This window comes from Molossus molossus, unplaced genomic scaffold, assembly GCF_014108415.1.
Source record: "Molossus molossus isolate mMolMol1 unplaced genomic scaffold, mMolMol1.p scaffold_m16_p_15, whole genome shotgun sequence".
In the NCBI taxonomy this organism is placed as follows: domain Eukaryota; kingdom Metazoa; phylum Chordata; class Mammalia; order Chiroptera; family Molossidae; genus Molossus; species Molossus molossus.
The window spans coordinates 43795301-43818492 of record NW_023425350.1 but is presented as its reverse complement, the minus strand read 5'-3'; the positions used below and the strand labels follow the sequence as shown (position 1 = coordinate 43818492).

Genomic DNA, 23192 nt, shown 5'->3' with positions numbered 1-23192 from the left:
CCAATTTTAAAATATTGTTCACAATGCCTTTTATGTATATAGTGCACACTTTCTTTTGAAGATTTTTGAGAAACTGATTCTTAGGACAGGAAAGGGAGAAACATCGATTGGCTGCCTCCTGCACTCATCCTCCTGGGGATCAAGCCTACAGCCCAGGCATGTGCCCTGACCAGGAACTGAACTGGCAACCTTTTGGTGCATGGGACCAGGCTCAACCAACTGGGCCACACCGGCCAGGGCACACACACTTTCTGTTACCTTAGAAGTCATGAGCTAAAGTCATTAAATACTAATGGCAGTATGACCACTAAAAGGCATTCCCTTTATCTCTACTTGTTTCCTTTTTTTGAAACAATTATTTGTGATGTTTCTATTATTGCCTATGGCTCATAGGTAACTAAACAATTCGATTAATGACCTGCCTATCATAAAGCCAGTTAAACCTAGGGAATTTGTAAGTTGCCTTGTATAGACTCCCACGATAGCCATGTCATAGAATAATGGAACAGCTGGAAACGTGTGCTAGCACATGTCTAGCAGTAGCCTCCCATGGAACAAAATGCTTAGATGCCAGAACGGATTACAGAGATAAGTGAGGAAGACCTTACTCTTTTCCATGTCCACCCAAAATTAGCATATTTGAGAAACTGATTTCTAGATTAATAAGACCTAAATTTCTCACAGATCATTCAGGGTTTATTTTTAAAATTCCTATATAATTTCTATTATTGATTGTCTTTTTCCATTTTCAGAAAACACTAGTTGAGTCTCCAGTCTGACTTTTTTAATGGTGTGGTGCATAAAATAATGGTATTAGTGACTTAAAACCAATGAGATATAGTATCATAACATTGGCTTTATAGTTTCAGCATTCTCTAAAAATGCCATAGAAGCCAGGGTAGATTCCTGGGAAAGTAAATATGTGCATTGAACTATAAACAAAGTGTGTCCAATATTGGCTTTAGAATTTGAAATGTTCATGTCTGGGTTTTTGTAGGACCTACGGGCACTTGCTTTGCTCCTGTCGGTACACACTCCCAAACAATTAAACCCAGCTCTAATTCCAACTCTGCAAGAGCTTTTAAACAAATGTAGGACTTGTCTGCAGCAGAGAAACTCACTCCAAGAGCAAGAAGCCAAAGAAAGAAAAACTAAAGGTTAGCTTTATGGACCATTATTACCTTTAGGGTGGGAGAAGGGAATATACTCGGTGTACCTATACAATAGCTCTGTGTTCTCTTGGGCCTCCTAAATATAAATGCTATAAAGGAAATATTCCACAAACACCCCCCTCCCCTTCTTCGTGTTGATCTTAGTGATCCCTTTCACAGAAGTTTGTTTTGCTGTCTTCACAGATGATGAAGGGGCAACTCCTGTTAAAAGAAGGCGCGTTAGCAGTGATGAGGAACACACTGTGGACAGCTGCATCAGCGACATGAAAACGGAAACCAGGGAGGTCCTGACCCCAACTAGCACTTCAGACAATGAGACAAGAGACTCCTCAATTATTGATCCAGGAACTGAACAAGATCTTCCTTCCCCTGAAAATAGTTCTGTTAAAGAATACCGAATGGAAGTTCCATCTTCGTTTTCAGAAGACATGTCAAATACCAGGTCACAGCATGCAGAAGAACAGTCCAACAGTGGTAGATTTGAAGACTGTAAAGAATTTAAAGACCTCCACTGTTCCAAGGATTCTAACTTAGCAGAGGAAGAATCAGAGTTCCCTTCTACTTCTATCTCTGCAGTTCTGTCTGACTTAGCTGACTTGAGAAGCTGTGATGGTCAAGCTTTGCCCTCCCAGGACCCTGAGGCTGCTTTATCACTCAGTTGTGGCCATTCCAGAGGACTCTTTAGTCACATGCAGCAACACGACATTTTAGATACCCTGTGCAGAACCATTGAATCCACGATCCATATGGTCACAAGGATATCTGGCAAAGGAAACCAAGCTGCTTCTTGACATTAGATATAGCATGTCTACTTTTAAGGTCCCCCTACCCCCAATGCTGTTTGTATAAGTTTTGCTTATTTCTGTTTTTGTGCTTCAGTTTGTCCAGTGCTCTCTGCTTGAATGGCAAGATAGATGTATAGGCTTAATTCTTGGTCAGGCAGAACTCCAGATGAAAAAAATTTGCATCTTCAGTATACTTTCTAAAGGGCAATCAGATAATGGATATGTTTTATGTAATTAAGAGTTCACTGTAGTGGCTTTCATTTAATATGGCTGTCTGGGAGGAACAGGGTTCCCTGGCCCTGTACAATGTAATTTAAACGTACAGCATTTTTACTGTGTATAATATGGTGTCTTCTGTGCCAGTTTTGTACCTTATAATAGAGGCAGATTGCCTCCGATCGCTGTGGTTCTTATTATCAAAATTAAGTTTACTTGTATACGGAACAACCACAAGAAATTTGATTCTGTAAAGAATCCTCTTTAGCTGTGGCCTGGCAGTATATAAATGGTGCTTTATTTAACAGAATACCTGTGGAGGAAATAAAGCACACTTGATGTAAAAATAATTGTTTTATTTTTATTGACATGACTGATTGCTATTCTGTGCACTTAATTAAACTGATTGTGATTACTTTTTATTTGTTTACATACGTTGCTTCAGTCTTCTCAGATGAAAGTAATGAGAAAACTGTGAATGGGGGAAGCACTTACCCAATTATATTCTATTTCATTAGAGGTGTTAGTGGCAGTCCAAAAAGTAACTTATTCTCATGACTGTTCAATCCTCTCCACCCTGAAATGCTTAACTGCTGCAGGGAGAAGTGGAACAACACAACTCAACATGCTTCTGAGTGCAACATGTCACTGTTTCACTAATCTAAGAGCTACCCTCCTTAAAAACCCTGAAGTAAATAAAGGAATGCTATCAACATGCCACTTACTCTTGTCTTCCTGAACTAAAACTACAGCTGAAATAAGCCTGCTATAAGGACAAGCTTTAGGTTGGGAAACTTGCAATTATCTGTACTCGGATCAGGGCTTCAATCTATTCCCAGAGGAGCATCTATGAGGTAAGGTTCAATACTTAATGTCAGGTTGCTTGCTGCTTCTAAATTGTGGTTAGGATGCAAACAATGCTTTAAATTATGTAAAAGTTCTTGGATTTCATCCAATATAAATTAAGAGTTTTCTTTTTTAAAAGAAATTATAGGGAAGATGTAATGACACTTTTACTGCTTACAAAATGTAATGCCCTTAAAATCTTCTAATTCAACCATTTAGGGTGGTCAGCTGCAGTAAACCTTTAATTTCTTCAAAATGCTGCTTCTGCCAACAGAATTTCATGTTCTCTTCTTTACAGACAGGAACTCCTTTACAGTCCAGCTGTAATTCCGTTTGCCCTGGAGTGGGCACAAAATTCAGTACAACTGTTGCATAGTGTTCTGGAAGAAAATAAGGAACCATTATAAAGAGGAAAATGTATAAGCACTACTACCTGCTTTTCCTGGGGGAAAAACAGCTTGAGTGTTTTTGGACTCTTAGAACAAACAAATGGTACTAATAACATACCTTCTGGCCAGTTCCTACATCTCCATTTCATGACGATCTTTTCATTTGTTATCTGAAAACAAAGAGGAAATTCTATTGAAAACATCTTTTTAAATTTCCTACAATACTATACAGAAAAACAGCCAAGCCTTTCATTAAAAAGCCCTGTGACTAAAAGTAATCAGTGAACAACATACAGTCCCCATTTTCCAGTTTATATGCCAGCACCATTGAGAATTTATTGTCCGTAGTGCCAAAATGCCCGTAACAGCAGTTAACGTCAAGGACAAGTGTGGAGACGTGGGTCACCAGAACAGAGCTGTCAAGGGTGAGGCAACTGACATTTGGCAATGCAGACCCCAGTGGTTTGGATGGCAGAAAGCTGAACATTCTACACTAAGAGCTGGGAGAATTAATATTTTTTCCTTCTAAAATCATAAGCATTTGCACAAATACTGTGAAACTAAGGCTTCAACTTTCTCATTGTATATAACATTTTTTATTTGCTTTACAACCAACTATAATAAAGTTCTCATGTTTCTGTGAGCTCAGATAAAAACACAAAGCAAGTTAAAAAGCACTAATTAATAAAGCAATGTAAACGGAAGTAAGAGTAGTTCCCAGCTTCCTTTCCTTTAACCGTAAGATTTCTTACCAGTTCTATATATTCACCGGTGACATTCCCATCAAACATTTGGAATTTTCCTCCCTTTTCAGCTTCTAATGTGGCAGGGGATTTAGAAAATTTTTGCACCAACTAACCAAGAAAAACATAAGATGTTATCAGCATGTAATAATTACTATGGTTTGAGGTTTTTTTTCCCCCCAAAGTTCTGAATATGTAGCTTGTAAGAACTTAGTTTTCTCCCTCTGCAGGGAGAGAAAGCTATAAATAAATTAGTGTATCCCCTAATTGCTGATATATTCCCCCCAAAATGCCATCTTTTCTCCCCTCAAATATTTCAGAAGCTACCCTAAAGACTTATGCCCTCACAATTCTAGATCCCTTCGATCAGAAAAACATGAACATAAGGGACACCAAAAACCAGCTCCAGTTCTCTCTCTTTTTTTTTTGTAAGTGCCCCTAGCGGGAATCGAACCCGGGACTCTCTGGTCTGCAGGCCAGCTCTCCAACCGCTGAGCCAAATCGGCCAGGGCCCAGCTCCAGTTCTTAATGGTACATTTTCTCCCAGGGTTGACATTTAAGATCCTACCTTGGAAAGTTACTTACTTCTTTCACAGTGAAGATACTGTACAGCCGCTCTGCCGCTGTGTCGAACAGCTCTGTCATGTGCAGCGCCACGGTGGGAATCCTTACACCCAGTGGTGCCTGGATCTCAAGAAGAGGATTCAAAGGATAATTGGCATGCCAAAGGAAAAGGCTGCTTAGACTTAAAAATTCCGTCTTCCCATCTTAAAACACCAAAATATCCCAAATTCCACACCACTCATTCCAGAAACATGGAAATAGCATGAAAAGGCTTTTCAGCACGAGTCCTGGCCTCTACTTTGGAAACAGCTCATTATTCCTATGAGCTCTTTAGCTCTGTTCTACTTCCAAGCTATGGCTTAACACCCCAAATCTTAACTTGAACATGTAAAGAGGGCCCAAAGGGCATGAAGATATGCAGATAAGAGGGGCAGCTGCAAGTAAGGACAAAGTATCAATTTACACCACTAGATTCCAAGAACAGGATCTAAAACTTCCCAATCCAGAAGTCTGGAGAGAAGTTTGGTCCACTGTGGTATGTGAACCTCAGAGTCACCTGGTTTTGTAATCTGTTCTCTACCAAAGAACAGGGCTTTTACAACAGTCTTGAACGAAATTCAGTATTTACCCCACATAAAGGTGTTTATACATTACCTTCCATCAAAGATGATTTCATCATTTTCCCCTCAAAAATGGCAAGGATGCAAGAGTGGATGAACTGGCCCTCACTGTGCTTTCCAGTTCCTCATGGAAAGGTTGTTGAGAGCCTGGATGAATTCTAGGCACTTCCTTTCCCTTCCCCTACATATTGGCCGCTAGAGATCATACCTGCAAGGTATTCTCACTCAGCTTCCTTTTAATAGTCAATTCCTGGGCTGCTGTAGCTTTCGTTGGCAGAATCATTCCTATTGTAAATTCTACAAAGAAACGTGGAAATGGTTTTAATACGGAACTTTTTTTTGTTGTTGCCATTTTTATTTATTTTTGTTACAGATATTTCTCCTTTCCCCCCCAGACACCCTCCTCCTGATTCCACCCACCACCACCCCAACATTGTTGTCTCTGTCCATTGGTTACACATACTTGCATATAAGTTCTTTGGTTTATCTCATCCATCCCCCCAGCCCTCCTTCTCTGAGGTTTGTCAGTCTCAGCAAAGAACTTTTTCCTTTTCAGCACAAATAGGAAGAAAACCCAAAACAACATATGAAAACATTTATAAAAAATCCTAGATCATTTTGAGAATTTCAAGACTATTCCACGTTTTTATATATAAAACTAACACATTACATAGCAACAAATGCATTTTATTCTTTTATTTTTCAAATACCTCACTTTTATCTAGTTCTTGATAAAACAGCAAAAAATTTCAAATGTTCTTTTCCAAAAAGTTCAGTTTTATACAACTAACTACTAATAGCATCATGGCCTTCCTCTACTGTCAAAACCAGACACTTTCTCGTTGCCAGCCACATGTACGGTCTCACGGGAAAAGTAGCAACCTCAAACCCATCTATGCCAACACCTAGACACAGCAGAATCCAAGGATGATGTGCAGACGGACACGCCCTTTGGCCACTTTGCCTGGCAAGTAGCTTCACTAATTCAGGGAGGGAAACAATAAATAACCTCATTTCCACAAAGCAGGGTTATCTAGGTAAATCTCAACTACACCTGTACTACCTACAGTCACTTTCATTCATTCATTCATTCATTCAACAAAGATTTATTAAGCACCTACTATGCGACAGGCATTGTGCTAGATGCTGGAGATACAGCAGTGAACAAGACAGACACCTTCTATGCCCTCATGGAGCTTATGGTCTAGCAGGGAAGACAGACATTAAACAAATTATACAAATGACTGATTAAATAATTATTATTCCAGAAAACTATTAACAATTCTGTAAGCAAAATGGTTCACACTGTGTATAATACTGTGATAATCACTAATTATGGTCTTACTCATGACTAGCTCTCAACATCCAGACTACAATGTATCCTGCAGCATGAAGAGTTGTTTCTGAAGCCTGTATCAGCCTACCCTGCGAATCCAGACCACAGTGCAGAGTATAACTTGGGTAAATAGAAAAGGGACCCCCGGGTTCACGAGGGATGCCTCCTTTACCCGTTTTAAGTGCCTTCAGGTAGTCTCCAAGGGCTTCCCTGACCTTGGCAGTGCCCGCAGTTTTCATAAGATCCTTCAGTATATCCCCATCTCCTTTCTTTTTACTCACGTTCACCTACAAATCAGAAAAAAAATACAAACCTAAGAAAAATCTGGTTTGATGTATTCTTACAACATTGGGACATGTGGATGAGAGAAGAACTGTGACTATGAGGGAAGGGGAGGGAGCAGCTGTTGAGAGAGGTGACAGGATTCTTCCTGTATGTTTGAGAAGATGTACAGGTTTTTTAATCAAGGCTCCATTGCCTGGATTGGCCAAATCTTGAATGGACTTCTTAGAATATGAGCCCCTTAATTTGCACACAAAATTCCATATGTATATGTACTATATTGATGACAGAGTCCATGGCTTTTACCAGGGTCTAGAAAGGTGCCGTCCAGCATGGCAGGCACGTGCCACATGTGCTGTGGAGCACGGAAGGGCGCTGGTGTGATGTGAGATGTGCTGTAAGTGTAAAGTAATACGTACCAGACCTGGAAGACTTAGTACGAAAAAAAGGAAATGTAAAATAATTTTGATATCAGTTACATGTTTAAATGGTGTTTTTTATATATCGGGCTAAATAAAAACATTAAAATTAACTTCACCTGTTTCTTTTAACTTTTTAAAAGATGGCTAGTAAAAAATCTTCAATTCCGTATGTGGCTTGCATTGTATTCCTATTGAACAGCGCCGATCTATAACCCCAAAGCCAGTGCAATTAGGAAAAACAAGTTCCCACATAACATGGGCTTGAGCTACATAGTTTTGGCAGGGAGGAGAGTTGGGAAAGGGAGAAGGAAGGGAGGGACGTCAAGGGAGGAACTGGGGAGGGGAGGGAGGGAGGCAGAGGGAGAAGCGGGGAGACGGAGAGAGAAATCAAAATGCTGCTCTGGGTACCTCTGTGGTATGAAGAGAGGTGCTGGTTAGAAATCACTTAGTGTCCCTGTGACTGAGTTGAGCTGGGCCTGTCCCAGGTCCCATCTAAAGAGTTTGTCTATAGTGCTATCAAGGGTTAAATCTAAAAGGCCGGTTTAATGGGCTGATGAAAAACTTCTCAGCTGATGGATCTGAGGATAGCAACCCCATGTCTGCAGGTATGTCTGAGACAGCCCCACTTATCTGGCATTTTATAAACTTTAATAAAGGCACGTCACGGATGTGTTGCTCAGTATGATTTCATTTTTATATCTTTGAGAGCCTTCACATTGAATAATTTCACAAGTCAAAAACGACCTTCTGTCAAACTATTTGGTTTGGAAAATACAGCTGTTGTACAAATGGTCTCTCCCCAGAACCAAGCTTACAACTTGCAGCAGGCAGTAACTGGAAACCAGGGTGAGGAGTTACACAGGCTCTATCTCCCAAGAGAACTAGGAGCCAGTCAAAAGCAATACTAACTGGTTTACAAAAAACACGTAACCAAGGGAGATCACAGCTAAAAGCTGAGCACTGTCACCGTTAAAGGGAAATAGCAAAGATCCCACCGGCCAGACTGTGCATGAGCCTGAGCACTTCACAGGACATACAGTCACACTGGTCTGCTAACACCCCTGAAGGATGAATTCACCCCCTGCACACACGAGGCCACGATGGCGCAGCCGCCTGCGCAGGCCCCACACCTCTCTGCGCTACGCTCCCGCTGCGCCCACAGTGAGCAGTCCTCAGCAGCGAGCCCTCTCCGACTGACCCAGCTGCAGGAATCACAGTCTGATGAAAGTTTTTCGAATCCTCCACATCTGCAGCAGAAACTTGATATAAAAAGGGGGGGAAAGACACATCAGATACCTCACCTCAGTGTCATCTACTTCATTTTCTTCAGAAAGGTTGGGTATTTCAATCAATCCCTTGTGTTTTGCACCAGATTCTTTCATTACACCTAAAATGAGTAAAACATGTTCAATTACGAAGTAACAGCTGGTTTCTGCAAACCTTCCCTGCGTAACTGAAGCACCTGCCCTCCTCACAGGCACCACTACAGCTCGCCACAAGGAGACTGAAGGCTTGACCACCACACAGGTACCAAAATTGACCCTGTCCTCCTGGCCCACACTGGGGTACGTGAGCAAGAAAGGTGGGGAGGCAGCTGGCCAATGAACGTGCACACGCAATCTGGGGCCAGGTGCAAGCGTGGGGTTGCAGTAGGTGGTTCCAGACCAATGTTTCTTCCTCACCCCCCACCATTCTTTCCCAAGTCAAGCAGGATGAAGGGCCATCCTGGTGGAGTCACAAAAGAGAGGGGAGAACAGGAAGGGACCATGAGTTCTGATCATGAAAAAGGGAGGAAGGAACTTCTATGTGGACTCCATGGAGCTGGGTTGTTTTCAATACCAGAGTGTTGATTTCGGTGACAAGATCATGATGGCGACACAGGTTATTCCCGAGTTCAATCCCCCTCACAAACAACTATATCTATAGACAAGACACCACTGTGAAAATTCCAGGACCCACAGGCGGGGCTGAAACACCCTCCCAGACCAGAGGCAGAGAAGGACTGCATTAGGCTAAGAGTAGTAACACTGGCCAAATCCCTCTCCCCAGGCCAGCACTCACTGCACTGAGAGGGTCCCACTGTGGTTTCTCCATGGAAGAAAAGAGCACAAGGTGCACATCCAGGTCCCCCAGAATTGTGGGGTGCTTCCCTCTCAGAGACCACTAGGAATCAGAAGGGTGGGGGCAGGGCTTTCAGCAACCAGCACTCAAATCTTTTTTTATTTTTCAATTACAGTTTCATGCAGTATTATTTCCGATTAGTTTCAGGTGCACAGCAGAGTGCTTAGACACATCACATACTCTGCAGCAGTGCGTGAGCAGAGAGCCAGTCAGTGATGGACCACCTGTGGACCAGGGACCTAGGCCTGCAGCTCTGCCCAATCTGGACCCCCAGTCAATGGGATGAAGCTAGCTGGTAGCTCATCCTATTGCCCCACCCAGGCAGGGAAGCAAATTTGCAGCCCTGCTCAATTGCTGAGCACGGCCTCCAGTCCCAACCAGCCGTGAAGTCCGGGCAGCCAAGGAACCCATCCTGCTGCCCTGCTCAGGCACAGAGCTAAACCAGCAGCCCTGTCCAGCTGCTGAGCACAGCCTCGGGCCCTGCCTAACTAGGGAGCCTGAATAGTGACCCTCAGCAGCTTCAGAGCCCAGCCTACAGCCCTACCCAAATGCTAAACAGAGCTTGAGGCCTCATCCAGACAGGGAGCCCAGACAGTGACCCCACCCAACTGCAGAGCACAGTCTTTAGCCTCACCCAACCGCTGGAGGCACCTCCTGACTGAGAGCCCAGCAGAGACTGTGCTCAATAGTGGAGCACAGCCAGTGACCTTCCAGCCTACCTCATGGCAAAGGCAAGCTTGCAGACCTGTCTGCGTGCAGACCTGTTCACAGAGCACAGCCTGAGGCCAGGTCCAAGCCCAAAGCCCTGCCCGCAGCCCCACCTGAACAGAGTTCAGCCAGGGGCACTGTTTGATCAGGAAGCACATCTAAGACATCACCCGCTAGGAGCAATTATGGAGCCCAGCCCACAGACCTCTCCAATCAGTCCAACCAGTGGCAGTGCCCTGCCAGGAAACACAACCAGTGACCCTCACCTGAACAGAGGGAACTGCAGAGCCCAGCTGGTGGCCAACATGACTAGCTGCAGCCCTGCCAGGTCCAGGAGCCCACCCAGTGGCCCTGCTGGAACATGGAGCCCAGCCATCAGCAACCAGCTCCCCAACCTCAAAGCACATGTAGTGGCCCCACCCAACTAGAGACCCTGACAACAAACCCCAGCAGACCATGGCACCACTGACCAACCTGCCCAGTATCCAGGCTGAGCTGAATAATGAAAGTCTTTCCCTGCTCACACAAACCTGTAAAGTCTGGAAGAGGAGGCCACTTACTTATAAACACAGATACCAATGCAAGAAATTGAGGCTCACAAAGAATCACTGTGACAGCACCAAAGGCAACTAATAAAGCTCCAATAAATGACACTAAAGAAATGGTGATCTAGCCCTGGCCAGTTTGGCTCAGCGGTTAGAGCGTCGGCCTGCGGTCCGGAGAGACTCGGGTTCGGTTCCCGCTAAGGGCACGTACTTCGGTTGCAGTTTGTCCCCGGACCTGGTTGGTCATGCGGGTGGCAGCCACTCAATGTGTCCCTTCACATCGATGTTTCTCTCTCTCTCTCTCCCTTCCTCTCTCTCCCTCCCACTCTATCTGTACAAAAAAATGGAAAAATATCCTCGAGGGGGGAATTAAAAAAAAAAAAAAAAAGAAATGGTGATCTAGCCCTGGCCAGTGTGGTTCAGTGGTTAGAGCAATGGACCACGTACCAAAGGGTCACAGGTTCAATTCCCAGTCAAGGGCACATAACTGAGTTGCAGGTTCGATCCCCAGTAGGGGTACATGTGGGAGGCAACCAATCAATGTGTCTCTCTCACAGATTTTTCTCTCTCTGTCTCTTTCCCTCTCTCCCCTCCCTTCCACTCTCTCTAAAACAGTGGCTCTCAACCTTCCTAATGCCATGACCCTTTAATACAGTTCCTCATGTTGTATGTGGACGTATCTGCATGTGGGCGGACCCACCTGGAGACGATAGAGGAGAGATGTCTCGGTTCCTAAGACCATCGGAAATACGTGTTTCCTGATGGTCTTAGGTAACCCCTGTGAAAGGGTCGTTGGACCCCCAAAGGGGTCACAACCCACAGGTTGAGAACCGCTGCTCTAAAAGATCAATGGAAAAAAATATCCTCAGGTGAGGATTAACAACAACAAAAAAGCAATGGCGATCTATAAACTATGTGACCAGGAATTCAGAATAAATATCCTAAAGAAGCTTAGTGAACTATAAGAACACACAGACAAATGAAAACAATGCACGGACAAAATGAGAAGTTGAACAAAAAAAACAGAAACCAGCCCTGGCCGATTTGGTTCAGCGGTTAGAGCGTTGGCCTATAGTCCAGAGAGACCCGGGTTTGGTTCCCGCTAAGGGCATGTACCTCGGTTGCAGTTTGTCCCCGGCCCTGGTTGGTCGTGCGGGTGGCAGCCACTCGATGTGTCCCTTTCACGTCGATGTTTCTCTCTCTCTCTTCCTCTCTCTCCCTCCCGTCCTGGCTGAACAAAAAATAAAAATAAAAAATGTCCTCGGGTGAGGGAGAAAAAAACCAAAACAGAAACCATCAAAAATGAATTAAAAAAAAAACAAATCTAAGAGCTGTAGAATACAATGACTGAAATCAAGAATTAAATACAGAGCTTCAACAGCTAACTCAAGCAAAACAGAAGAATTAGTGAATTAGAAGATTAATAAGTTATTTAAAATTATCCAGCCAGAGGAACAAAAAGAAAAAAGAGCGAGCCTTGGCTGGTTTGGCTCAGCGGTTAGAGCATCGGCCCACAGACCAGAGAGTCCCGAGTTCAGTTCCGGCTAAGGGCACGTACCTCGGTTGCAGTTTGTCCCTGGCCCCAATTGGGATTGTGTGGGTGGCAACCAGTAGATGTGTCTCTCTCACGTGGATGTTTCTCTTTCTCTCTCTCCCGCTCTATCTGAGAATAAGTGCAAAACAAAAAATGTCCTTGGGTGAGGAGTAAAAAAAAAAGAGTGAAGAAAGTCTACAGGATTTACGGGATAGCATCAAAAGAAACAAATACATGTAATGGGAATCCCAGAAGGAGAAGGGACAGAAAGTCTATTTACAACAATAATGGTCAAAAACTTCCCATACCTGGTAAGAGAAATGGACATCCAGATTCATGAGGCCCAAAGAACCCCCAAATAGGTTGAATTTAAAAAGGGCCACAACAGCCCTGGCCGGTTTGCCACAGCAGCTGGAGCATCAGCCTGTGGACCAGAGTCCCGAGTTTGGTTCCCGTAAAGGGCATGTACCAAAAAAAGGGGGGGGGGGGGCAACAACAAGACACATTTAATTAAATTGTCAAAAATCACAGATAGAATTTTGAAAACAGCAAGAGAACAGCGACTCATCATATACAAGAGCAATTCAACCAAAACCTGACAGGCCAGGAGTCAGACTATACATTCAAAATATTGAAAGAAAAGACTGTCGGAGCTTCTGGAAGAGATGGAGTGTAGATTAAACACGGTACTTATATCCTCCCACAATCACATCAAAATTAAACTAAACTACAAAATTACCATCATTAGGAACAGCCTGAAATCTAGCTGAACAGTGGTCTTACAACTAAGAAAGCCACATCCAGACTGGTAGGAGGAACAGGGACTCAGAATCGGCTGGTCCCACATCCACTTGTGGTGGATAAAAATCGGGAGGGACATCTCAGCTGTGGAGGTCCCCCCCTTAGAGCTCCAGTGCGGGGACAGCAGCTCGAAAGGCACCAGGGACATCCGGGAAGCAAATGAATTGTCTGGCATCGGGGGAGAGCTGGAGGGGAAGCTTTCTCCCAGACAGAAGTGGCGGCAGAGGCCACTGTTCCTTTCCTGAGCCACCCCCTCCCAGAGCCCCAGGCAGGCATCATCCCTGAGTCTCCATCAACCTGGCTACACTGTTCATCCTGTCCAGGTGATTCCGAGATCCCGCCCTACCCAACTTATGGGTGCACCAAAGCTGTTTCCAGTGGCTTTTCTACATGAACAACCTATCTTGACTCATTCTTCAGACTTTCTTAAAATCTCTCAAACAAGCAGCATCTGGCCTCAGCGTGCCTCATACCTCCAAGTGGCCCCAGGCTTGGCACTAGCAGCAGCTGGCCTTGGTTCACAGCTTGGCTTCAACTAGACACCTCCAAACTTAGCATATGTAGCAACCATCTGCAGATCCCTTTGAAACTTATGCTGGGTGGCCCCAGGCAGAACCCAGGCAGTGGCTGACCTTGCCCTGCACCTCCTGGGAGGCCTCAGATCCAGCACACTGGGGGAACAGCTTCAGACCACGTGAAGTACCACCACCCAACCACCTCCATGAGTGACACACACACTGGGCAGACTCAGCAGGCACCAGAGCCCTGCTCCGTGAGAGCGCGGCTTCTTCACAGCTGACCCTCCATGGTGGTCACAGCCAGTTCTCGCAACAGATCGATCTGGGAGTGGAAAAGGTGAAGGGATTAAGAAGTACAAATTAGTAGTTACAGATAGTCACAAATATGTAAAGTACAGAATAGAGAATATAGTCAATAATATTGTGATAACTATGTAAGGTGTCAGATGGGTATGAGATTTATCAGGATGATCACTTAGTAAGTTACATAATGTCTGATCATTCGGTTTACACCTAAAACTAATATAATATTGTATGTTAACTGTAATTGAAAAATTTTTTTAAAGAAAGAAAAAAATAAACAGGAAAGACTGTCCAGCAAGAATACTATAGTCAGCAAAGCTGTCCTTCAAAAATGAGAGAGAGAAAGGTTTTCTCAAATAAACAGAAGCTCAGGGTATTCACCATTGAACCTGCATATAAGAAATGCTAAATGGCCCCGGCAGGTTTTCTCAGTGGTTAGAGCATCGGCCTGTGGACCAAAGAGTTGCGGGTTTGATTCCAGTCAAGGGCACATATCTCGGTTGCAGTTTGTCCCTGGTCCTGGTCGGGTCATGCAGGAGGCAACCAGTTGATGTGTCTCTCTCACATCCATGTTTCTCTGTCCCTCTCTCTCTCCCTCCCCCCTCCTTCTCACGCTGTCAGATGATAAATGCAAAAATATGCTCGGGTGAGGATTAAAAAAAAAAAAAGAAAAAAGAAATGCTAAACGTCATTCTTCAAGCTGAAATAAAAGGATGCTAATTAGTATAAGAAGAGTATACAAATGGGTAAAACTCTCCAGTAATTATAAACATAGAGTCAAAGTCAAATTATCTAATACTGCAATGGTGGTGAATATGTTTGGCTCAGCGGTTAGAGCGTTGGCCTGCGGATCAGAGAGTCCGGGGTTCGATTCCTGCTAAGGGCATGTGCCTCTGTTGCAGTTTGTCCCTGGCCCCAGTTGGGGTCGTGTGGGTGGCAGCCACTGGATGTGTCTGTCTCATGTCAATGTGTCTCTCTCTCTCTCTTCCTCTGTCTCTCCCTCCCGCTCTATCTGAAGATAAATGCGAGGGTGAGGATTAAAAAACAACAACTCCTCTACCTTAAAAGTTAAAAAAATATAGTAAAAATAACTGTAACTGCCCTGGCCAGTTTGGTTCAGCGGTTGAGCGTCAGCCTGCGGACCAGAGAGTCCCAGAGTCAGTTCCTGCTAGGGGCACATACTACCAAAAAATAAATAAATAAATAAAAAATAACTGTAACTTACATGCATAGTAACCTATGACTATTTTTTTTTTCTTTAATGATTTTATTTTATTTTTTTTAATCCTCACCCGAGGACATTTTTTTCGATATTTTGTTCAGATAGAGTGGGAGGAAGAGAGAGAGAGAGAAACATCGACGTGAAAGCGACACATCGAGTGGTTGCCACCCACACGACCCAACCAGGGCCGGGGACAAACTGCAACCGAGGTACGTGCCCTTAGCGGGAACCGAACCCGGGTCTTCCGGACCGCAGGTCGACGCTCTAACCGCTGAGCCAAACCGGCCAGGGCTTCTTTAATGATTTTAAAGAGAGAGGAAGGGAGAAGGAGAGAGAGATCAAAACATCAATGAGAGTACACATTGATTGGCTGCCTCCTGCATGACCCCCATCGGGGATTTGGCCCACAACCTGGGCATGTGCCCTGACCAGGAATCGAACCAGCAACCTCTTGGTGTATGGATCAATGCTCAACCACTAAGCCACACTGAGCAGTCCCTATGGTTATTTTTAATACTTAAAAAACTTTTTAAGTAAATTATAACATCAATTATATCAGTTAAAATCAGTTAAACTAACCTGCAACATTTAAAGTAAGTTGCAACATTAATAACCTAAAATGTGATGGAGAAAAAATACAAATTTCTCTATGCTATTGAGCTGTTACAGTGTAAATAGGATATTTAAGATATTTTATGTAAGCCTCAAAGTAATCACTGAGGAATACCTGTAGTAAATACACAAAAGATTATGAAAAGGTGTCAAAGCATACCACCACAAACAGACATCAAATCAACAAGGAACATGGGAGCTACAAAACACTCAGGAAACAATGAACAAAATGGCAATAATAAGTCCTTACCTATCAATAATTATTTTAAACATAAATGGGTTAGCCTGGCTGGTGTGGCTCAGTGGTTGAGCATCGACCCATACAACAAGAGGTCGCCAGTTTGATTCCCAGTCAGGGCACATGCCCAGGTTGTGGGCCCGATCCCCAGTGGGGGGTATGCAGGAGGTGGCCAATAGATGTTCCTTCTCATCGATGTTTCTATCTCTATCTCTCTTTCTCCCTTCCTCTCTCTCTAAAAATCAATAAACAAAAAATTTTTAAATAAATAAATAAACATAAATGGTGTACATTCTCCCATGAAAAGACACATAGTGGCTGAACGGATTAAAATGATCAAGATCCAATAATATGCTGCCTATACACAACTCACTTTAGCTTTAAGGACACACATGAACTAAGGTGAAGGTATGGAAAAAGATATTTCAAGCAATGGTGACCAAAAGAAACCAGGAGTAGCCAAACTTAGATAAAATAGACAAACTAAAAATGCTCAAAATAAACTAAGAAGGTCATTGTATAATGCTAAAAGGGGTCAGTTAATCAAGAAGATGTAACAGTGGTAAATACTTATGTACCTAACATCAAAGCAACTAAATATATAAAGCAAATACTAACAGAACTAAAAGAAGAAATAAATAGCAATACAATCATAGTTGGGGACTTTGCTACACAACTCACAACAACAGATGGATCATCCAGACAGAAAATCAACAAGGAAATAGCAAATGTGAACAATGTTGTAGACTAAATGGATCCAACAGACATATAAAGTATATTCCATCAAACAGCAACAGAATACACATTCTTATCAAGCACCCATGGAACATTTTCTACGATAAATCATATGTTAGGCCACAAAACAAGTATCAACAAATTTAAAAAGATAGAGATTATAAGTCTCTTTTCCAACCACAATAGAATAAAACTACAACTCAATAACAGTAGGAAATTCTGTTATGGAATTTCTGTTATGGAAAATTCACATATACATAGAAATTAAACAAAACACTGCTGAACAACCAATGGCTTAAAGAAATCAAAAGGAAATTTAAAAAACCACCTCCAGAAAAATGAATACAGAAATGAAATACACCAAAACTTAGGGGATGCAGCAAAAGCAATTCTAAGAGGGAAGTTTGTAGCAATGAATGCATACATCAAGAAAAAAGAAAGTTCTCAAATAAAGAACCTAACTTTACACCTCAAGGAACTAGAAAAAGAAGAACTAAACCCACAGTTAGCAGGGGGGAAAAAAAGAAAGAAATAAAAAGCAATCTACAAAGATTCAATGCAATCGTTATCAAAATTCCAATGACATTTTTCACAGAAACAGAATAAACAATCCTAAAATGTGTATGGAACCACAAAAGACCCAAATGGCCAAAGCAATATTGAGAAAGAACAAAGCCGGAGACATCACATTTCCTAATGTTAAACTATATTACAAAGCCACAGTAATCAAAACAGTATGGTATTGGCATGAAAATAGACACACTGATCAACAGAATAGAATAGGAAGCCCAGAAATAAAACCACACATGTATGATCAATTATTCTAGCACAAAGGAACCAAAAATATACAGTGGGGAAAGAATAGTCTCTCAATAAATGCTGTTGGAAAACTGAGCAGCGCAAGCAAAAGAGTAAAACTGGATCACTATCTTCCACCATACACAAAAATTAACTCAAAATGAATTAAAGACTTGAACATAAGACCTGAAACCATGACACTCCTAGAAGAAAACACAGGCAGTAAGTTCTTTGGCATGGGTCTTTACAATTATTTTGGGATTTAACAACTAAAGCAAAGGCAACAAATGTAAAACTAAACAAGTGGGACTATATAAAACTAAAAAGCTTCTGCATAGCAAAGTAAATAATCAACAAAATGAAAAGACAACCTACAGAATGGGAGAAAATATTTGCAAGCCTTGTCTGATAAGGAGCTAGTGTCCAAAATATATAAGAAACTCATACAACTTAATAGAAAAACTCCCATTTAAAAATAGGCAAAGGACCTAAATAACATTTATGCAAAGAAGATACTCAAATGATGGCTGACAGGTACATGAAAAGGTGTTGAACATCAAAACCACAATGAGTTATCACCTCACACCTGTTAAAACGGCTACTAATAAAAAAAAGAACAGCCCTGGCCTGTTTGGCTCAGTGGGTAGAGTGTAGGCCCTCAGACCAATGAGTTGCAGGTTTGATTCGGATCAAGGGCATGTACCTTGGTTTCAGTTTGTTCCTGGCTTTGGTCAGGGTCATGCGGGAGGCAGCCAATAGATGTGTCTCTCTCACATCAATGTTTCTCTACCTCTTTTCTTTCTCTCTTTCTCTCTCTCACTCTCTTTCTCTCTCCCTCCCTCCCTTTCACTCTATCTGGAGATAAATGGAAAAAATATCCTCTGGTGAGGATTAAAAAAAGAGAGAACAAATGTTGACAAGAATGTTAACAAAAGAGAACCTTGTACATTGCTGGTGGGAACACAGATTTGTGCAGCCACTACGGAAAACAATAGGGGTTCCTCAAAAAATTAAAAATAAAACTACCATATGATCCAGCAATTCCACATCTGGGTTTATATCCAAAGGAAATAAAATCACTATCTTAAAGAGACAGCTGCACCCCATTGTTCACAGCATTATTTATAATAGCCAAGATATGAAACAACATTAAGTGCTCATCAATGGATGAATGGATAAAGAAAACGATACACACACATGCACACACGCACACACACAGTATATAAAAACTAGTTAGCCATAAAAAAGGAAATCCTGCCATCTGCATCAACAAAGATGGATCTTAAGGGCATTATGCTAAGTGATATAAGTCAGAGAAGGACAAATACTGTATGATCTCACTTACATGCTTAGAAAAACCAAACTTGCCTGGCCACTGTGGCTCAGTGGTTACAGCATCAGCCCCACACACCAAAGGGTCGACTCCCAGTCAAGGGCACATACGTGGTGTGCAGGTTGTATCCCCAGCCCTGGTCAGGGAGGCAACAGAGCCTGTCTCTCTCAGATCAATGTTTCTCTCTCTCTCTCTCTCTCTCTCTCTCTCTCGCCCCCCTCTCTCCCTCCCTCCCTTCCACTCTCTCTAAAACAATCAATGGAAAAAATATCCTAAGGTGAGAATTAACAAAAGAAAACAAAAAAACCAAGCTCTCAGAAACAGAGTAGACTGGGGTTGCAAGAGGGTGGGGAATAAAGGGAGTCAAAGGGACAGAGGGTACAAACTTCCAGAACAAGTCCTGGGGACGTAACATACAGCATGGCGACTCTAGTCTACAATAATGGACGGTATATCTGAAAGGTGCCAAGAGAGTAACTCTTAAAAGCTCTTAACATACATATAAAAAATTGTAACTGTGTGAAGTGATGGACGTGTTAATCAACCCCATGGTGGTAATCACCTCACAGTATATACATAAATCAAATCTTCATGTTGTACACCTCACACTTGCACAATGTTGTAAGTCGATTATATCTCAATAAAGCTGGGATGGGGGGAATTAAATAAAAAAACAAGACCAGTGTTGCCTTCTCTCCGGCAGGTCCCACTTGCCACCTCTGGGACTCAGTGCTAGAGGAGAAAGCACAACAGGCCAGGGCAAGGCCTGTTCAGCCTGCCCTCTGGCTGGGCCTGGGAATGGCTGGGCCTTATCTTGCAAGGGAGCTGGTTGTTGCCTTGAGCTAAGGCAGAGGGAAGGGACAAGACCTTCAGAGCTTCCTCTGGGCCCCAGAGCCCTGTCTTGGCAAGGAGGGGGAGGGGACTAGGCGGGTGTAAGGAGCCAGCCCCTGCTGTCATCTATCCAGCAGCCACTGAAAGAGTAACTGACAGCAAACCCCGAACCAGAAGGTTCCCAGGCAGGAAGGGGACTACTTCTAATGCTGGCTGACCATCTCCCTGGCCTCTGGCCTGGCTCGAACGAACAAGGTGGCCACTAGGGCTGAGGCCCAAGGCCAACTTACTGGGTGGCTCTCTAACCCAAATGCTCAAGCTGACTCCTGGGCTGAGGCCCAAACTTGAACACAGTACCATCTTCTAGCACTAGATCTCTCCCTCTTTACTCCTCTTCCTTCTCCCCTTTGTCTTCACATCTGTGGTTATTTTAACAAGTATTTATTTAGCACAGACTGCCTACCCAGCCAGAAGGTAGGCACTACAGGAGAAATTTATTCATTCATCAAACACATCACATTCCAGACAGTGCTCTGGGCCTGAAACAAAACAAATCAATTCCTGACCAAAAGACCCAAAGATTGGAAACAATCCAAATATCCACTAACTGATGAGCAGATAAACAAAACATGCTATATCTGTACAAAAGAGTATCATTCAACCATAAAAAAAAGAAAATGCTACATACAACATGAATGAACCTCAAAAACAGTATGTTAAATGTAAAGCAATCACAAGAAACCACACCGAGTATGGTTCCATTCATAGGAAATGTCCAGAAATAGGCAAATCCACAGAGGTAGAAAATAGGTCAGTGGTTGTGGAGGACTGGGGGAGTGACCGCTAATGGGTACAGGGTTTTGGGGAGTGATAAAATTTTCCTAAAATTGATTGTAGTGATGGCTGCATAGCTCGGAATGTACGGGAAACCGCTGAATTGTACACAAGTGGGCAAATTATATAGTATGTGAATTATATGTCAATAAAGCTGATTTTTTAAAAAACCCCACCCTGATGTATTGGGAGAAGAGAGGGAACCAGAACAATAAATATTTAAGTAACCATACAAAATATCAGCACTTTGGGGGACAATAAAGCAGAGGAAACAGTAGAAAGATAGCATCTGCAACTTTTCGAGAATACAGACAGATGCTTCGCTCAGGATGAAGACCTGAAGGGCCCGAAAGAGCATCAGGCAGTTAGCAGAGGGAAGAGTGCTCCGGGCAGCAGCTGACGGAAATTCAAGTGCTCACAGTGCCCGGCAGACACGAGTCCAGCTTAAAGCAAAGAGCTCTAAACAGCTCTGAGTGCTGGGAGAGCATGTGTGGCAAGGCTGTGTCTGGAATTATGAACACCAATTCAGGGTCCAGTCAGTGCAGGGACAACGGCAGCTCTAAAAATATTTGTTGAATGATGAGTAATGAATCAACAAAGTCTGCCCTGAGGCTGCCTCCCACCCTACCAGAAACTTGAGGCCCCTGTTACCTTTCCAGCCCAGTTTGATGTTCCACTCATAGAAGAAAATCAGCTTTCCTTTGCGGCTGCTGCAGGAAGCTTCACCTTCCACCTGCTTCAGCTCACTGATCTGGCAACGACCAGCCTCATTCTCCACGACGATGCCCACCAGGAACTCGCAGAGCTTCCCTTTGGACCAGCTGGTGGCATCCCGCTCTGTCCTGCCAGAGACCAGAAGGGCAGAGCAGTGCATGGAAGGCCCAAGTGATATCACCTGCCCAGCCCAAATCAGCCAGATTCCTCTCAAGGGAACTTAAAAGAACTGTCACCCTACAAACATGCTTCTCAAACCAACTTTCTACCAAAAATATTTTAATCCTCCTACTTGGTTCCTTAAGATAGTATTTTGTCTTAAACACACCAGCCTATTTGGGGAAAAGGGGATCCAGCAATCTGGCCAGTTGAAAATGAATGGGCAAAGCCTGGACCATATGAAAAGATAGTAATAACTGAAATAATTCTAATCATAACAAGACAAATTATCAAGTGTGTTCACACCTATTATTTCATGCAATCTCCCCAAATAATATTCCCATTTTGGGGAGCGGAAACGAGCTGAGGGAAGTCCATGGGGATGGGGATGGGGATGGGGATGGGAAAGGACAGGTCAGCTCCCCCAGTAAATGATTCCTTCACAGGCTGAGGGCTTTGCTCTGCCCTAGACCTGCCTCAGCATCACCTTGACGGCCTTGAGGTACCACAGACCTCAGAGGAGCAGGGCACAGAGCATCACTTCCTGAAGCTCTGGGGGGAGAGAGAGGCAGAAATAAGCCCGTGTTCCAGATAAGGCACAGAAAAGAAGGGTAACTTGTTCAAACTCCTCCGAGGCAGCGCTCACCGGAGACCCATCACGTTAGATGCAGAATTAGATCCAAATTCCTATTCTTGCCACTATGCACAAACCAAAACACACACACGCTCCCCCCAACACGCACTTTTAGCTTCATTTTTACTTCCAGAACATCAAGAGGATTAGGTGTAGGAGGGGGTATGGGAAGGGAAGAACTTAAGTAAGGGTACAGGCTGTCAAAGTTGAAGAGGTATGTCAAATGCCATTCTTGGAGCCCTCGAAAGGAGGAAACAAGCCCCAGAGGCAGTGCACCTAGGATGCCAGCCAGGTCTCCAGCCTCAGAGGGCTCTCCCAAGCCCAAAGGCTACAAAGAGCCGCACTTAAAGCAGAAGGGGGAGGGGAAGGGAATCCACTGCACCTGTGCAAGCCCCCGCCCCTCGGAGGAATCGCCGCGGCCTTGGAGGCGCCCGGAGACCGGCGACCCTCCGCCCCCGGCCCCAGGGCACAGGGCGCCCGGTGCTGCAGAGGGGCCCGACCGGCCCGCCGGGCGGCTCGGGAGAGAGGAGGCCCAGAAGCCGCAGCCCGGCCCCCGCCCGGCCGCACCAGTGCCAGTTGTTCACGTTGGTCCCGTCCTCCCTCTCCTCCACGATCCAGCGCGGGTCCCCCTGGCCCCACTTGGCCATGTCTGCGCTGGAGGCGCGCCCTCGGCGGACAACACGGAGGGGCCGCGACTGCGGTGCGGCTCCGTCGCCGGCGCTTCCGGCCTCCGAGCCGCCCCGCGCGTTCGCAGCGCCCTTAAAGCGCCAGCGCTCCCGCCCCTGCGCCGCTCCGCCCGCCGCTCCGCGCGCCGCGCCGGTCCCCGGGACACCAGCCGGGCCGGGTCGCCGGAGGAGGGGGCAGCGGGTGTCCGAAGGCTCTGGGGAGCGTATGGGCCTGGGTGGCGGGGAACGGGGGCCCCGGAGAGGTCGGCCCAGGAATCGGGTTGCGGGGGGCAGTGCTGGGAAGAAGTGGGGGGTCGGGGCTTAGGGGGTGGGGTCAAGGGCAGTGTGCGGGGGGGGGGGGGATGGAGGGTGGGAGCTGTTCCAATACGCCGGGCCTGTTGGGGCGATCCAGCAGGCACAGGGCGGCGTCCTGGAGGCCGAGTCGGGGGTGGGGGGCGGGGGGAAGGTCCCCGGGCGCTGCCCCTACTCGCAAGTGCTGGGCCTGGAAGGGG

At 44.6% G+C, this 23192-nt stretch overlaps 2 protein-coding genes across 11 annotated transcripts in view; one reads left to right on the top strand and one right to left on the bottom strand.

Moving 5' to 3' along the window:
• The window catches only part of USP34 (ubiquitin specific peptidase 34), a 255792-nt gene extending 253272 nt beyond the window's left edge, over positions 1-2520 (top strand). For all 9 annotated transcript variants that reach the window (XM_036262508.1, XM_036262511.1, XM_036262510.1 and 6 more), the window contains 2 exons: positions 998-1157; positions 1356-2520. In XM_036262508.1, coding sequence (XP_036118401.1) covers positions 998-1157; positions 1356-1963 — 768 coding nt within the window. In that variant the 3' untranslated portion in view covers positions 1964-2520. The remainder of the gene's footprint in view (positions 1-997; positions 1158-1355) is intronic.
• Positions 2521-2850: 330 nt separating this feature from the next.
• LOC118630632 (activator of 90 kDa heat shock protein ATPase homolog 2) lies at positions 2851-22709 on the bottom strand. 2 transcript variants are annotated; one of them, XM_036262516.1, is made up of 9 exons: positions 22583-22709; positions 21160-21350; positions 8677-8762; positions 6844-6958; positions 5544-5632; positions 4737-4841; positions 4161-4262; positions 3527-3578; positions 2851-3399 (listed from the first exon to the last, which is right to left on the bottom strand). In XM_036262516.1, exons 1-9 carry the CDS (start codon positions 22660-22662, stop codon positions 3227-3229), a joined length of 993 nt encoding a protein of 330 aa, XP_036118409.1. In that variant the 5' UTR covers positions 22663-22709; the 3' UTR covers positions 2851-3226. The 2 variants fall into 2 exon arrangements, with proteins under 2 accessions (XP_036118409.1, XP_036118410.1); XM_036262517.1 differs by having other exon boundaries at positions 4737-4835.
• Between the last annotated feature and the right edge of the window lie 483 nt (positions 22710-23192).

Coding starts and splice junctions, on each gene's coding strand:
- LOC118630632 (XM_036262516.1), bottom strand. CDS start 22,662: ATGGCCAAGTGGGGCCAGGGGGACCCGCGCTGGATCGTGGAGGAGAGG. Junction 21,351..22,582: donor AACGTGAACAACTGGCACTG/GTGCGGCCGGGC, acceptor GGTCTCTGGCAG/GACAGAGCGGGATGCCACCA. Junction 3,400..3,526: donor ATGTAGGAACTGGCCAGAAG/GTATGTTATTAG, acceptor ATTTTCTTCCAG/AACACTATGCAACAGTTGTA.